We start from the raw sequence: 17755 nt of genomic DNA on the forward strand, positions 1-17755 counted from the left end.
GCCAACCTGCCATTTTTTACATCTTCTCGTGTGAACTTGATGTATTTATCCACAGAGTTGATGTGGTCAGTAAAATGTTGGACTTCCTGAGATTTGATTTTAACCCAAGTGTCGTCAACATACTTGAACCAATGACTTGGTGGTGTCACTGAAAAGGACGTCAAGGCTCTCTTTTCTACCTCCTACATGTACAGGTTGGCAACAATAGGAGAAACTGGAGACCCCATAGCACACCCATGTTTCTGCCTATAATATTGCTCCCCATAAGTGAAGTAGGTTGACTGTAGGCACTGTTTCAAGAGTTGACACAGTTGTTCTGTGGAAAGTGTGGTCCTGCTGCTCAGAGTGGTGTCTGATTTTAATTTTAAACTGACCACCTCTACTGCAATATCAACAGTGGTTGATCCACTCTGAGACGGTGCTATTTAAGAGACTGAGCTGAATACAGCTCCTCAGAACTGAGGAAGTCTCTCGGATGAGAGACGAAATGTTTCTACATTTTTTGTTGATTTGCTTTGTTTTGTTTTTTTTGAATGTCCAGAGGACCAGATTTAACTTTTTTAGATTTTTCTACCTGGATTATTGAGCATGCATCAGGAAATCCAGGAGGATGTTAACACAAGGGACTTTCTGTCCCTCGCCTCCCTCTGCCCTGATCGGATGATCTGGTGGCAAGGTTGGCTCCGCCCCAGCTCATCGCCCTGACCCCATCTGGCCTCGCTGTCCAGCTGTGACGTCACACTGGAAAGAGGCTGCAGCTGGGCCCGGCAAGCTGAAGACATCCGTCTCCACCTTCGGGGGTGAGGGTTTTACTGATCTGTGTTTTTTCCCTCGGTCACCCCCCCCCCCCCCCCCCCCCAGAGCCAAGCCTGGCTGTGGCATTTGGGGCAAAAGCTTCCAGCATGGACCAGCAACCTGTCCCTGCAGGGAAGCATGACCAGATGGTGACAAGGTCTCCAACCGAGCTCACCAGTAAACATGCCAGACGGCTGAAGCGAACAAAAACGTCGCCCTGCTGGCCTACAGCATCTCTAAGCGGCTGGAGGAAGCAGACCTGCTGGAGGAGACAAAGAGCTCTCTCTCTGTAAAGCTGCTGATGTCATCTTAAACATGTACCACCTCTGCGGTCTGCCTTCCCGCATCGCCGCATGGATGACCATGATCCAGAGGACCACTTGGCTCCGCCTCTAGCCAGTCTTGTCCGAGAGGCTACAGAAAGACCTGCTGGAGGGCCCCATCACCCCAGAGGCGCTGTTCGGGTCCAACTATAGGACCATCCACGAGAAATCGCAGAAGTCCGAGGAGGTCTCAGAGACTGCACACCATCTGGTGATGTCACAGTCGTCCTCTCGCCCCTCTGGCCACTGGAGGGACCGCCTTGGCCAGCAACAGCAGCAGAGGCGCTCCACAGCTGCGGCAGCGACTTCACGCTCCACTCCTCCGCCAGCCCCCTCCACCAGGTTACAGATCCTTGAGGGCAAGGTATGTGTTTTTTGATGATGTATGTTTTTTTTATATAAAACAGAAACACCTCTGAAAGTAAAGTTTTTTTCATCTGAGACTGTCAGATCAGCTGAGCTCACAGCTACCTCTGTTCACACATTCCTCACACAGAATGAGCCAGTAACCTCTAAACAGCATTTTAAATGGCACTGCAGTTCAGTAAATATCACAAAACACTCGTCTGCCACGTCAGCTAAAATGATGTTTTTTCAGCAAACCGAGTCCGGTAAAATCCCTCGTTTTCAGCCAGAGCCCATTTTTAATTCCTGCTGTTTTCTGCCCACTCACAGCGCAGCGGGAGTAAACGTGTTTTCTCCACGACAGCTGCAGCCTCCACCGAAATGGCGTCTCACTCAGAAAGCACTCACGCCTCCTCTCAGTGCGCGCCGGCTCACCTCAGCTCTATGTGAGACCGCAGCCTGGGCTCAGCACAGAGGCACACATACAGCCCTTTTTTCTGTCAGAGCCCTCCTTGGGTTACCCCCGGAGAAACTCCGGAGCGAGTGATGGCAGTAAGGATTTTTAGTCTGGTTGACGTTCATGAGAAACATGACAACACAAATGCATGCCCGCTCTCCGAGCGTTACTCAGAGTGGCAGCGAGTGTGTTTCCTGGACAGATGGGCGGACCATTTGATCAGAAGGGGTTACACGCTACAGTTTGCAGCTCAACCCCCACCGTTCAGAGGGATTATAGAGATGGTTCTATCTTCTCCAGAACAGAGCTCGTCTCTCCAGACAGAAGTTCAGGAATTTCTGACGGAAAACGTGATTTCCAGAGTTCCCAACGGAGAGGAAAATACGGGTTTTTTTTCCCTCCCACTACATCATGGTTCTGAAAAAAAACCCTGAGGGATGAGACCCATTCTCGACCTGTTCAAGTTCAGCAATTCCATCATGGGGAGACAATTCCACATGCTGACAAACAGCTGCTGGAGAACTTCACCAGAACGACTGGTTTTCACCTCCATAGATCTGAAGAGCGCATATTTTCACATTTCCATCATTCTGATATATAGGCGTCACGAAGTGATGACAGTTTACATAAACCGTCAAGGAGACATGCGCTCAGCCCAACTGTTACGCATCACTAAACAGTTGTTGTGTTGGGCACACACAAAAACCTGCTCTCCATTAGAGCAGTGTATATTCCCAGCGTCCTAAACAAGTGAGCGGACATCATGTCGAGGGGCGGTCCCCGCCACAGAGACTGGAGCCTCCATCTCGAGTTGATTTCTCGGATTTTGGAGCAGGTTTGGCCGAGCAGCAGTGGATCTGTCCGCCACACGGGAGAACGTCCAGTGTCAATTATGGTTCTCAATGAGCCCACGAGACGACCCACCATTAGGAGTGAACGCCTTCGCTCACAGCTCGTGGCCAAAAATGCTTCTTTATGTATTCCCTTCAGTCCTGCCGATAGCACGAACCCTGGACCGTGTCCGGGAGGAAGAACCGTCAGTCATCCTCGTAGCTCCCCAACGCATATGCGCTCCGTGGTTCCCAAATCTGCAGCGACTGATATCGGGTCGGCCGGGGAAACTGCTGTGGGGGTGCGCTCTCCTTCAGGCAGGAAGAGCGATCAGGAGTTACCCAGAAATAGGTCAGCATCTTTGGGTCTGTCCGCTGAACAGATCCGTTTAGAAAAGGTGGGCCTCCCACAGGATGTGATGCATACATTCAGGGCGCACGAGCTGCTTCTACCACAACGCTGTACACATCAAGTGGACAGTTTTTTCAGCGCTGGTGCGCAGAGAAAGGCGTGGAGGCCATCTCATGGCCACCAGGTGGCATGCTGTCCTTTCTATAGCAGCTGATGGACAGAGATCTAGCGTTCAGCACAATTAAAACTTAAGCTGCAGCTATTTCTTCCCGTCACGAAGGCTTTGGTGACAGAACAGTTCTTAATCACCTGTTGATGAAGCGTTTCCTGAAAGGTGTACAGAGACACAGACCGGTGTCATGTCCACTAGCTTCACAGTGAGACCTAATGATGGTCCTGCACGCTCTGATCAAAGCTCCTTCTGAGCCTTTAGATCAGGTTTCACTAAATTTCTATAATTAAAAACAGCCCTGCTGTTAGTTCTGACGTCGGCAAAGAGAGTGAGTGTTTGTTTGCTCTCTCTGTTGCTCCCTCATGTCTCAGAATTCAAGCTGACGGCAGTTCAGCTGTACTGCGTTTTAACCCTGCTATGAAAAACATCACAAGCTCATTCAGATCGAGAGTGATAACCTTGGATGGGTTTTATCCTCTTCCTCATAATTCTGACGAGGAAGCAACATGTCACCTATTTCTGTCCCATGTGCGCATTTTTCATGTTACGTGGAGCACACGGCCGCACTGCGCCGCTTTCAGCGTATGTTCGTGCATTACTGGGACAGCTCTTCAGGACGTCCTCTATCCACCCAGCGCCTCTCACACTGTTGTGTGAGGCTATTTCTGAAGCTTACAATTCATCTGGACTGGATCCTCCAGAGAATCTCAGCGCATTCCACCAGAGGGTTTTCATTCTCCATGGCTCTGCATGGAGGGATGACAGTGAAGGAAATTTGTATGGCAGCTGCATGGTCATCGCCATGTTCAATTATTTGTTTTTATCTACATGATGTTTCTACTTTCTCCATGACCCATTCTGTTCTCAGGGTTCTGACAGAATGATTATTTGTTTCATGGAGCCTCACTTTTGAGCTCACACCTGCCTGCATGCAGTCGCAGTGTGAGATATTTATTATCAGTCACAAGTTCATGACTGCTGATTTTATTGTTATTAACCGGTTCATCCTGGGGAGCTGTTGGTCTGCTCTGTTTATCGTTACACTTTTACAATTCATATCCTCCGTTGTTGCTATTCACAACGGCAGGTCTGCCATCTCAGCCTTTTTTCCTCACCAGAGATCTTCTCCGGTGCGCTCCTGCGCATGGAGCACTCAATTACGCAGCGTGTAATTATGCACACAGAAGGCTGAGTGATGAAATTTTTTTTTTTTGTGAAAGCAGGTGCTTCATGTTGTGTCTGAATGGACCCAGTGAGACAGACTACATCCTGCTTCGCCTTTTAACCCACTAGCGAATGGTCTTAAAGGGCGAAGCCTATACGAAATAGAATGTTGGTTACGTACTGTAACCCCAGATTCTATGAGTATAGGCGTAGCCCTTTAAGCTCTGGGCCTCACTGGTTCCTAAATGGCTGAAGAATAAACCTATTTGGGAGCCGATTACCCGGTCTCACCGTAATTTATACGGACCGGGGGTGAGGCCCACACAGCAGGTGGGCGTGGACTAAAGTTTTCAGTGCTGTGCTGCGCGCGTAGGGATAAGCCCACTAGCGACAGCCTTAAAGGGCTACGCCTATACTCATAGAATCTGGGGTTACAGTACGTAACCAACGTTTCCATTAGAGATAACATTTAGAAGAGTTCAAGCCGTATAGTTTGGGTTTCGTCAGATCAAGGAATCCTGTTCTTTGTGGTCTGAGAGTACTTTGAACAGTTTTCACATTTTTGCGCCAAGGAAAGGTTTCTGCCAAGTTTTTCATTAAGGCCAGATTAGTGTCAGTCTACAGTTCTGATTGGCTACATTCACACTGCAGGTCTTAGTGCGTAATTCAGATTTTCTGATCAGATCCAGTTTTTTTTAAATTATCGTTTACATTATCAATAAAATGCGTCCTCCATCAGACTCCAGTGTGAATCATTTACAGTTCTGAGGTGATCTGCTTGCGCAGAAGAAAATGTGACGTCACATGCAGCGTGCTGTGTTTAAGGAAGTAAATATGGACGTTACACGTTAGTGTGTGATTCTGAACTTGTTGTGGAATCAGAACCAATTAAATTAATATATATTATATTAATTCTTCTTCTTTCAGCTTTTCCCTCTTCAGGGGTCTCCACAGCGAGTCATCCTCCTCCATTTCACGTTGTCCTTACTCCAACTACCTCCATGTCTTAGTCTTTTTCCTGACAGCTGCATTTCTAACATCCTTCTACCAGTATACCCACTGTCCCTCCTCTGGATATGTCCAAACCACTGTCCCTCCTCTGGACATGTCTAAACCATCTCAGTCTGGCCTCTCTATGTTAATTAAATAATTAAGTTATTATCTCAGTCAGTCAGTAGGTAGGTAAGCAAATAAAGTTTGTCAAGGGAACGTATATCATTTGCATTCACCATGCTCCATAATTTTACCTGCTCTTTTACTGTTATTGTGAATGATATTAAAATGTTCCATGATCCTCACTCTATGTAATTAATAATCAGTCTTCATGTGGTCAGTGAAGGGACAGCAAGACAGAATTCTAACATCCTCAAGGTCTGATTGACATGAAGACAGTGACGTCTTTCTTTCAGAGTCCATGGCGTTCCAGATATCTCCCCGCTCCTGACTGCAGCTGGGTTATAATAAAGTTGGACAGGGCGAGGAGGGTCTGGGGGCTGGTTGTTCCTACAAAACTGATTTTTTCTGTTCAGGAAGTCAGAACGGGTCAGAACCTCAGAAAGGTGAAGGCATTGATAAGTGTGTACTTGAAAATGCATTCATCTTCTGTGATTACTGGCTGTTCTCCAAATCTTTGTAATAAATCTGATGAAGCTTACACCTGGTTGTTCTGGGAATCTCTTTTTTTCTATGACAGTTTTTGACTCATTAATTCATATTTTAAAAAAAAATCTATTTAAACCATTATTTACACAGGAAAGACACATTGAGAGCTCAGATCTCTTTCACCAGAGTGTCCTGGCCAAGATTGGCAGCAGTAGTTCAATTCAATTTACAGCACCAAATCACAACAAATGTAGTCTCAGGGCTATGTACAAAATTATTAAAATAATAAAATAATTATTCACATCGATTATAATGTCAGATGCTGCAAAAGGTTTGAATTCTTATGGAAATGTGTTATTTCATATTTTATTGTAATGACTTGAGAGTTGACATTTTTGCTGTATTTTATTAGTTTAATTTTTTTTTGCCATATTTATAGCTGTTTTTATTTTTTCTTGTTTTTTGGTGTATTATTTTTGTTTAGTCTTCTTAATACCAGTAATTGTACTCGGTGCAGCACTTTGACTAATGGCAGTATTTTTTTAAATGTGCTATACAAATAAATTTGGTTTGATTTTTTAATATAAGTTTTCTCTGCCATTATAAGATGCAAAGTGTAGATTACTGAGGTAAAAATGAATGTAGCATCTAAATGCAACACAACAGTGGCATGACACCTTACTTAGCTTAGCTTAGACAGTTACCACAGCCACCTCATTGCGAGAAGGTCATGGATTCAGTTCCAGGTTTGGACTTGGGGTCTTTTTGTGCAGAGTTTGCATGTCCTCCTTGTGTTTGAGTGGGTTTGGGCTGCCTTGAGGCCCAGGCCTCTCTTGCAAAAAAGATTTGTGATCTCAATAGGATTTGCCTGGTTAAATAAAGTTAAACAAATAATTAAATAAAGTGTTGGGCTGGTAACTCTAAACTGTTCCTGCTGTATGAGTGAGTGTGAATGGCTGTTTGTCTTGTTTGTCTCTGTGTCCTTGTGATGGACTTGTCCTATGTGTCCTCTCGCACAGTGACTGCTGGACATGGGCACCAGTGACCCCCCGCAACCCAGATAGGAAGAAGTAGGTAAAGATGATGGATGGAGCGCAAACACTTTCTGAAGCTGCTGTATTTCACGTTGCACTGTAACAGTTTTCTTACAGAATGAGGGACATCTCTCTCTTTAATCTGAAGGGCCAAAATCCCCATCTTCTCCTTCTCTGCATCAGGAGGATCAATACCTGAAGATAAAACACACATCAACCAACTGTGTGTGATTCTGTGCTTCTTTAAAAAATAAAAATCTGTTCATGAGGTAATTTCTGTTCCTCCAGAACATTTTGGAACATTATCACACATTCACAAATCAGATTGTTTGATTGTGTTGTTCAGACATGGTGTGTGTGTGTGTGTATTGTTTGATTGTGTTGTTCAGACATGGTGTGTGTGTGTGTTCATACTCTGGTGTCCTTGTCTCCAGGGTCTCTGGCCATAGAAGTCCAGTCCTCCACTCTGGGGATCCAGTAGGTCTGTGGAGGAATAACTCACCATAGCCTGGGGAAAAAAAGACCAATTGAGGGGAAATTTCTCTCATAAAACTATAATTAAATCAGTTGTGCCTCTACTAGGGGTTGAACGACTACATCATTTTTAAATTCAACATTAACATAATAAAACTAGAGTAGAACTCGAGTAATTGTTGATGTCATAGGATCTCAAGATGCAACAATAAATAAATAAATAAAACCACAAAAAAGATCATTATTTACAAAAAAAAGACCAACAAAACATTGGGAGCATATATTTATGATCCTACCATTTATCATACTGCAAATAAGACACAGGAAAAACAAAACTATTAGTTATTATTATTAAGCTGCAAAAGTGAAAAACATACGGCATGTAAAAAACTAAACTAAAACCAGTGGGGCGGTCGACCACCCCGCACCACCGACCGTGGTGGTGCGCATTAGGTTTAGTTTTAGAGATTAATATGTTTATATGTTTTTTAATAGGTTTAGAGATGAATATTTTTTGCTTTTTGTTTGTGAAACAATGTCAGAGGAAGCTAGTTCTGGTTCGGTCGATTGGACCCGGTGTTACACCATATTATGTGACCTGCAACAGTGCATGCAACACCGCCCCTACGGTCACAATATATGGTGGTCACTGAATATTGTGTAACATCGGTTTGCAACGAGCTCAGTCAGGAAGTTGATTCATTTTCTGTTTCCTTACGGTAGTTAAATGGACTGTACTTATATAGCACCTTTCTATCTTATTTCAAGATACTCAAAGCGCTTTACATTACAATCTGTGTCCTCATTTACCCATTCATACAGCACTTTAATAGATCTCTACAAAGCTAATTGAACGAATCATTCTGATGAGACTAATCAGTGCTTTTAGATCACATTCATACACTGATGGGACACACATCAGAGGCTATGAGGGGTTCAGTGTCTTTTATGAGGGGTTCAGTGTCTTGCCCAGGGACACTTCAGCATGTGACTGCTGGTGGATTTGAACCCCCAACTCTCGCATTGGAGGACGACTGCTCTAACAACTCAGCCACAGCCGCCCCAGTTAGTTAAACCGGAAGATTCATCTTTAGTGAAATATTTCCATACTATTGATGTATTTCTACCTGTTTGCCAAGACTGGGCCTGCTTTGCGCCATCCGTCTGCTTGGGGGAATCCATTTTGTAGCCTGCGCCCGGTGCGGATCACGTGACGCAATGACGTAACGGCGACGCAATGACGTAACGGCGACGTAATGACGCCACTACGAATACTCGACGTGAAATTTAAAAACTCGAGAGATGTCCTAGGAATCGATGTGTCGATTACTTGAGTAGTCTGTTAAAGCCCTAGCCTCTACAAACAGTTTTCATATAGGTCAACAAAATTTGATTTATTTTATTTTATTTTTCCATCAGTCTATAGTCAGCAACATTCAGTTTTTAAACTACAGTAGTCCCTCGTTTATTGCAGGGGATCCGTACCCTGAAGCCCCACGATAAGTGAAAAACCACAAAGTAGGAATAGTAGTACGTAGTACTAGTAGTAGTAGTAAGTAGTTTATCTTGCAATACTATAAACAATGCTTCTAAACTCTAAAGCTCAAAAAGAGCACAGAATGTCATGATTTCAGCTCTCTGCCTCCTCTGCTCTCTGCCACCTGCCAGCGCTCTTGGCCATGCCTACTTCTCCGTTACAGAGCAGAGATCAGCTGATTAGCTGCAGGAGGGAGCTCTGGAGATGTACACAGGAACAGCAGGTGCTAAATAATTTAAAATAATTTATTTTAAATAAAAATTCCATGCTGATCATGCAGCTCATCTGTCAGTCAGCCAGTTGTGTGTCATGTCCAATCTTATTTTGAAAAACCGCAATAGAGCAAGTCCGCAATAAATGAACCGCGAAGTAGCGAGGGACTGACTACTGTACATAGAAAAGTTGCTGACACTGAAGAACTCAGATAATTAAGCAGCTAGAGTGTGTGTGTGTGTGTGTGGGGGGGGGGGGGGAGGACTGTGTGTGCGTGTGTGTGTGTGTGTGTGTGGGGGGGTGCTCTCAGTAAACAATCAGATTTTGTTTTCCCCTTTCCTCTTTGTCTAGAGGTTTAAACTTTATTTCCTCGGCTTCAAAGCTCAAAAAAATACTCAACAGACCCTTTCTCTCAGCACGTAGCTACAGGAGAAAGCTGCTGTCACACCACCACCTCATGGTCCTAGTGCCTGACCAGTTTGTTTAAACTGATGCTACACACATAAAGTGGTGAAGACATCTCCAGTGTTAATTTCACCAGAGAACATTGTGCTGACTGTACCGTAAGAGACCATTTTCAACTCAATGAGAAATCTAATTTTATTAAGATCATCTTCCTTTTTTGTTGTTTAACTTGTAAATTATTGCATTTTATTTTGGTAAATGGACTGTACTTATATAGCGCCTTTCTATCTTATTTCAAGATACTCAAAGCGCTTTACACTACAATCTGTGTCCTCATTTACCCATTCATACAGCACTCTACTAGATTTCTACAAAGCTAATTGAACAAATCATTCTAATGAGACTAATCAGTGCTTTAGATCACATTCAGACACCGATGGGACACACATCAGAGGCTATGAGGGGTTCAGTGTCTTGCCCAGGGACACTTCGACATGTGACTGCTGGTGGATTCGAACCCCCAACTCTCGCATTGGAGGACGACTGCTCTAACCACTCAGCCACAGCCGCCGTCAATAATATTATCTTGAGTGGATCAGTCATTATGGGCAGGACAAGAGAAAGTTTACTGACATACGTATGCAGACTATACCATAAAATGTCTGCCTTTCGACAGGCATATAAAAACACATCTGAAGGAAAAGTCTGGACCTGACAGAGCTGCTGTGCCAGCTGCTTCCTGTCATGGCAGTAACAGGCAGCTTGTTGGTAGTAGAATCCCGGGTTCTGAGTCTGAATGGCTGTCAGACCCAACTTTATGGCCTCATCAAAGAGCTCACCAAATGACTGGAACCTGTTGAGAAGCAGAAAGTCTGGCTTCAGCCCTGAAACCATCGTTGTATGTTTATATTGAATAACTTGAGAGTTCATTTAAACAATTCCTTAATCTAATCCAGGCATCTCCTAAAATTATGTTAGATTACACCGGAAGATACAGCATGATCATTGTTTAAAGATAGAGATATGTAAATCTTACTGTTTGGACATCCATGCAGAATGCTCAAAAGCCAGTTCAGCACTACCAATCTTCTTCTTACACAGGTCCATGTGCTTCCTGAACTGAGCGATGGCATCCAGAGGGGTGTTATGTTGGAAACACAAGCGACAGATCTGAAAGATATAAAACACAAACAGATGTGACAGATGGCTAGTCTGAATACAGCCACAATCAACGTGGATATCTTCAGTCTCAAAATGAACACAACTTCAAAATTTGACTTGGTCAAATACAGCAGCAGCAATATGTAGCACTTCCAGGAAATTCCAGGGTCACACCTGGCAGGAATTCCTGAATATGTTTGCTAATATAATGAATTAATGAATAAGGAGTCAAATACTGTTCAAAGCTTAAAGCCACAGACACCAAATAAATCTGCTCAGGGACCAAAACTCACTGCAGACTCTGCAGGGGCCAGCATTTGTTACAAGAAATACCTAAATAAATATTAGAGTTTGCTGCCGGGGCCCCAGGCTGGTTGGGCAACAGTTCAGATAAACACAGTGCTAAGGCTAAGCCTGGTCACGTTTCAAATCAAACTTTCTCACTCAGCGACACACCTACTGGTAACTGGCAGCTCCATATTCCGAAGCGTGGCGGTAGTGACTCCATCGATAATACTCAAATGCATTCCTGTTCCTCTGCCCAGTGGGCAACATCAAATTCTACAAATCCCCACTGGCTCCTTAATCCTGTCAGAATTAAACTCTGGCTCCCCAAACTTAGGTATTATTAACCTTTATTTTACCAGGTAGGTCAATTGAGAACTGTTTTTTTTTAACAATGAAAATGGCTGAGGTCATTCAAAGAATTAACAACAAAGGGTAAATACTATTTACACTCTTTTACACTAAACCCCACTTCAAAATGGCTGACAAAGGTAATAGCCATTAGAACAACGGATTGAAACCTAGAGCCCGACTGATATATTGGTAGGGCCAATTAGAGCTGGGCGATATGGGCCAAAATTTATATCTCAATATTTTAAGATAAATCTCGATATACGATATATATCTCAATATTTTTTCTTTCCATAAATTAATAACAAAAATATATTTTTGAGTCAAAGTTTTGTCCCAGTTGTCACACAGCCACATTTATTAACAACAGCCGTAACTATACAAAATAAATGCCTAAAAAAATTAACTATTTACATATATTAGTTTATTTTTTAGACATATATTTACATATATTAAATATTAATCCTCTTCAGCTGGGGGCAGCTGTGGCTGAGAGGCTAGAGCAGTCATCCTCCAATGGGAGAGTTGTGGGTTTGATTCCACCAGCAGTCACATGCTGAAGTGTTCCTGAGTGAGACAATGAACTCCTCATTGCCTCCGATGTGTGTCCCATTGGTGTATGAATGTGATTTAAAGCTCTGACTATTCTTTGTAGAGATCTAGTAGAGTGTATGAATGGGTAAATGAGGGCAGAGATTGTGTTGTAAAGAGCTTTGAGTATCTTGATAAGATAGAAAGGCGCTATATAAGTACAGTCCATTCAGCTGCGCCGCCTTCACGTTAGTAAGCGTGTGTGAACTGCGGTAAAGTGAGCCTCCACTTGGAACCTTGAAGCTGCAGGTGTGACTGACCTGTCTCCTTCCTTGAAGCAAACCACGGTTCAGAGCTCATTTAGCCGTGCTGTGCCTTTTAAAAGAACAGAGAGAGGTAGCGCGACATTAATAAATCAGCAGTTTATCATATAGCTAAGACACGGTCCCGTCTCAGCTGTGGAACAAGACGGCTAAAGCGTTAGCTATCTTGTTAGCCGCTAAGGACTGTATCTTTAGAGATATGATAAGCTGTTGATTTATTAATGTTGCGGTACCTGTCTCTGTTCCTCAAAAAGGCACAGCATGGTGTTGGATTTCATATTTTTATACCTTTTTTATATTTCCTGTCAAGCATTCAAATGTCATGTTATACAAAGTGTGTGTGTCTTTCTTCCAGGGTTGCACTATAATTATAGAAAATGTTTGCTAATTCTAACTAGTTGACCTTTAAATATAATCTCATATTAGCTAAGGATAATTTTACAAGTTCACATTTGATATATTACAAGCAATCAAATCATGCCAGATAGCAGACTGATTAACATAAATAAAGCTAGAACACATCTCTTTAATTTAGACAATATAGTTTGACTAAATAAGATCCCTCAGGATCTCTCTTAATAATAACCATTAACATTTAATCATTGTTGAATACAGGGTCGGTTTAGCTGAGAGGACACAGGGTTAATTGTCACAGTAAGCTACAACAGCAACTAAACTAAAAAGTATAAAAAGGATCAAGTAAGAACACGCAAACATGAGTTAGATAACAATTAATAGTTATTAATTATTCCTAGAATATTCCTAGAAATAAACAACTTTAACTCAAATCATTTGATATCACTAAGGTATAATCACGTTAAACAAACAGCTAAAACGAACGATTTCAGTGAGGCAGAACTTCTTATCTGAAATGTAGATATTAACGTCCTTGAGGGGGGTGGGTTAGAGTCGTAACCCTAGCAACAGAAGCTAAACCAATCAGAAAGCTAGCCTTCTCAAACTGTGATAAAAGGCCGGAAATAACACACGCCCACCGAGCATTTCCGGGAGGCGCACACCGAGACGGTTCGTGCTTTAATGCTCCATTTATATGCATATATCTTATTAATGTAATTGTTTGTCTCTGAATATCTGTAACCCATGTTTTGTCAAATAAATCTTTTATACCGAGGGCGACGTCTCAGCTGTGTTGAACACGACGTGGTAGCCAACCACGACAATGGCTAAATGAGAGTTGAACCGTGGTTTGCTTCAGGGAAGGAGTCAGTTCTGTCAGAGCTGTAGCTTCACACACGCTCATTTGCTCGTGTTTACTTCTGCTAAACGTTTCCTCTCCTGCCCGCCCACCTCCTGGAGAAGCGGGGGGGGCTGTGTGTTTGTGTTCAAGGAGGGAGGAGGGGGGTGAGTCGGAGAAAGAAGACGGCAGGAGGATTTCCAAACGCAAAACTACAGTATATTGTTTTATATCGAGATAGTCTCGACTTATATTGCAAAAATATATATATAGATATCTTTAAAATATCGAGATATCGCCCAGCTCTAGGGCCAATATAGATGTTTGGGGACTTATCGGTATCATTGATAATTGTCCCATATATATAAGCACTTCTAATTTTCTCCCCAAATACTGGAGCCAGCCGTAATTGTACAATGTATCCAGCAGAGGACACATGAAGACTACTAAGTCACTTTCACATTCAGCACAGCCGAAGCAGGGCACAATACTGTGTAGCGTATTTTGCTGAACAGAGCATGTTAATTTTAACTGCTTTGTAAAACAATAATAAATTCTCTTCAATCCTCCAACTCGCTTGTCATTAGCTACATGCCTCTCAAATTAGCAAGCTAACATTTAGATAACCTAGCATAAGCTATTGCCTTGTAAATTTTTATCCAGAACAATAAATCTAACATAGAGGTAAAATATCAGTGTTAGTAATGTTGTCTTTGTCATCCTCAATGAAATGCATTGATTGTCTGAAATCTTTATTTCTCTGCAAAGAAAATATGCTGCTGCGATCAATACTAATTAGACTTTCACCATAGTGACTGACTGTTTAAACAATGAACAGGGAAGGATGTTTCTTTGTTTAATTTATATTTTTGTGTAACACACTTGATAAATTTATGGTCAGTAGTGGAGGATAGAAAATGTGAACACACATTAGGAAGACTGTTTTTATGACCAGTGCAACTACGTATACTTGGAGCTGATTACTAAATAAACAAGCACCGCTCCACTCACTGTTTACTTAGATTCTTGGGGGTGGACAAAACTAAAAAATGTTCATCCATTATATCGGTTATCGGCGGCTGCCCACCCCTTCCAAGATCGGTATCGGCGATAGCCAAAATTTCTGTCGGTCAGGCTCGATTGAAAACATTAAGAGAAGAATTTAAAGGTACAATTGAGAGCCACTGCTGAAAAGACTGCATTTTACAAAGTTCCACTCATGTCAAATTCAGATATATTCTGGTTAAAAAAATGCTACAAAGTCTAAAACTGTGAAGTTATGCAGTAATATATTCGATGCTCACCCTCACGATTATGATGGTCAAAGTCTGAGCAGAACCATACCTTATAGCTGATGAATCCAGCCAGAGTTTTAATTTCCAATATGTTGGTCTCGTGTGCTCGGAGCTCGTGAACTAGACTGTAAGCAGTTCTGTAGTACCTGTTAAGAGAAACAGTGCAGATCCTTCAGTTATACACCCCACACTGAGTTTGGTTCTGTTTCACACCTCACACTAAGGTAAGCTGAAAAGCTGCAACCAAAAGATTTAACAATGACAGAAAGACTGGTTTTCACAAACTTTCTTGCTTTGATGTTTTCAGATCTTTTTTCTATTGTGAACTAAAGTATAATTAAAAGCATTCTATATGTTTCAGAGGTTTGATAATTACATTATGTTTACGCAAAGGGTAAATATTTGCAATGTTAGGCCTTTTTGGCCCCAAGACGTCTGCAGTTTATACAGGCATGCTGTCAACTAACTTCTGGGCCAAATCACTGGGCCAACTCATTTCTATATAATCAGAGGCAAGGCCTCTCCCCTGGCAACAGTGGGCAATCCACCCTTTTTCAGTTGAGAACTATGACCAAAATGTTGCCACATTTATTTTTGGTCATATCATCCAACCCTACTGATCACTCTTCATACCAAAGTTAATGCAAAATACGATCCTAAACAAAAAGAAGGTAGCAAATATGACCGTTTTTGTGTCATGATCATTACTTCTGGCCACAGGTGTACTCTGCTACAAACTCAGACTCTATTATAAACAACTGAATATTTTATAAATAGAATACAGATTTTGTTTTAGTCCCAAACACACAACAATTCACCAGAGTCCTGGGGAGATTGTGGTTTCCTACAGGTATCACTCACTTGAGGGCGTTCTGGGTGTCCTGTTTCAGCTCACTGAAGAAAGCAATTTTAAACTGGTGTCTGACAAACAGCAGCTGCAGGAAACAAATAAAAAAATACACATTATTATAAAAATAAATCACTTTTTGTGCACTTCTGAACTTATGATAATGTGTTAACTCAAACAGGACACAACCTTGTACCATTTGGGTCTACTTGGTCTGATCAGTACTTTGTGTACGTTATGTAGAAACGATTCGGATCGGTTTTCCCTCTGGTTGCCATGGTGAATTGAGGTATCAAATATCCATTGACATTGGCTTTTAATAGCACATGTGCACACAACTTGATGTTAAGCTACTCTGAGTTGATTGAACTCATTAAAAAAAAAACATTCAGACACTAAAAACTCAGTTTAGTGGTTTGGAGAAATGTAAAAAAGTTAAGTCTGGTCCTCTGGACGAGTTCAAAAAACAAAAAAAAATTGTAGAAAAGTTTCGACAAAACATTTCTACAATTTTTTGTTTTTTTGAACCCGTCCAGAGAACCAGACTTAACTTTTTTTAATTTTTCTACCAGGATTATTGAGCATGCATCAGGATGGTTTGGAGAAAGTTAACTTAAGTGTTTTCAGATAAACAGTTTTTCCCCTCTCAAACTAAGTGAATTCACACTCATTTTCTCTGTTCAGAGTAAGTTCATAATAGTAACAACAGTAATTTTCATTCAACCTTTACTTATACAGGTTAGTCTCATTGAGCCTCAAGGACTCATTTATAAGACAGAACTGTTTTTAACAAAGAATGATGACAACAGTAAACAATCATAAAAGCATACAAATTGAAAAATAAATGGAAGAAAATTATATAAAAAAAAAAACCAGCTACATTATAAAGCAATGTAGAAAACTAAAAACAGAAACATGTCTGCGTTGGTGTTTGCCATGAACTTAGCAGATGTTTAAAGTCACTTAGAGAGGTCAAGGTTGAGAGCTTCAGATCTTTTTGCAAAATATTCCAGGAAACAGTAGCGGAGTAGGAGAAGGCCCTTTTGCCTAGTTCAGTCCTCACAGAGGGAACACTGCATGTAATAATGTCCTGAGAGCGCACGCTGTAGCTGCACTCACGCAGAGACATGTAGGTGGAGATGTGTGAAGGCAACAGATCAAGAAGTGATTTAAACATGAAAATGTACCAGTGAGAGAGTCTGTGTGAAATTAATAATGACCAGTTAATCAGTGAATACAGGGTGCAGTGGTGGGTATGGTAGTTACAACCAGTTATGAATCTTAGTGCACCATGATAGGCAGCGTCCAACATCTGCAGAGTGCTTGTAGGAGTGTTCATGTAAATAACGTCACCGTAGTCAATGGAGGGAAGGAAAGTCACAGTTACAAGGTGTTTCCTAGCATTCAAAGTTAGACAAGATCCATTTCTGAAAAAGAAACTCAGTTTTACTTTCAATTTCTTTACCAAGTTTTCAACGTGGGGCTTAAAGGAGATATGCAAATCGACCAAGATACCCAAGGATTTGTAAGAATAGACAAACTGAATAGGAACACCATTTGAAGATAAAATCAAAAGGAAGGACTTCTGGGACCGACTTCCTGTTTGAAAACAACATCCCTTTGGTTTTGTCAGCATTTAGTACAAGTATGAGACGAAACAAATCTGACTGGATTATGTCAAAAGCAGATTGCAAAAGCTGTAAAATCTTAGTAACTGTTTTAGCTCAACAATAAACAACTGTGTCATCAGCATAGAAATGTAAGGAGGCATTAGGGATGGTCTGACCTACATTACTTATGTAGATTGTGGAGAGTGTGGGCCCTAAGACTGAACCTTGTGGTACACTGTTGTTAACTGTTAGATAACTGGAAGATGTTGAACACATTGCCTCAGATCTGAGAGATAGTTAGACGACCAACCAATGGTGTGTTTTGAGAAACCAATTTACAGTGGGGAGAACAAGTATTTGATACACTGTTGATTTTTCAGGTTTTCCCACTTGCAAAGCTTGTAGAAGACTGTAATTTTTATCATAGGTACTCTTCAACTGTGAGTGATGGAAT

General features: G+C 41.9%; 1 protein-coding gene across 1 annotated transcript in view; it reads right to left on the reverse strand.

The window, feature by feature from the left end:
• Window positions 1-1187: 1187 nt before the first annotated feature.
• The window catches only part of LOC119408337 (trafficking protein particle complex subunit 11), a 54134-nt gene continuing 37566 nt past the window's right edge, over window positions 1188-17755 (reverse strand). The window contains exons 4-10 of the mRNA XM_037675132.1: window positions 15706-15779; window positions 14894-14990; window positions 10740-10873; window positions 10415-10556; window positions 7489-7582; window positions 7190-7269; window positions 1188-1265 (exon numbers count right to left, since the gene is read on the reverse strand). Of these exons, the coding sequence (XP_037531060.1) occupies window positions 1188-1265; window positions 7190-7269; window positions 7489-7582; window positions 10415-10556; window positions 10740-10873; window positions 14894-14990; window positions 15706-15779 (699 nt within the window). The remainder of the gene's footprint in view (window positions 1266-7189; window positions 7270-7488; window positions 7583-10414; window positions 10557-10739; window positions 10874-14893; window positions 14991-15705; window positions 15780-17755) is intronic.

The sequence above is a fragment of the Nematolebias whitei genome, chromosome 4 (genome assembly GCF_014905685.2).
Source record: "Nematolebias whitei isolate Nwh7 chromosome 4, NemWhi1, whole genome shotgun sequence".
NCBI classification, from domain to species: Eukaryota; Metazoa; Chordata; class Actinopteri; order Cyprinodontiformes; family Rivulidae; genus Nematolebias; species Nematolebias whitei.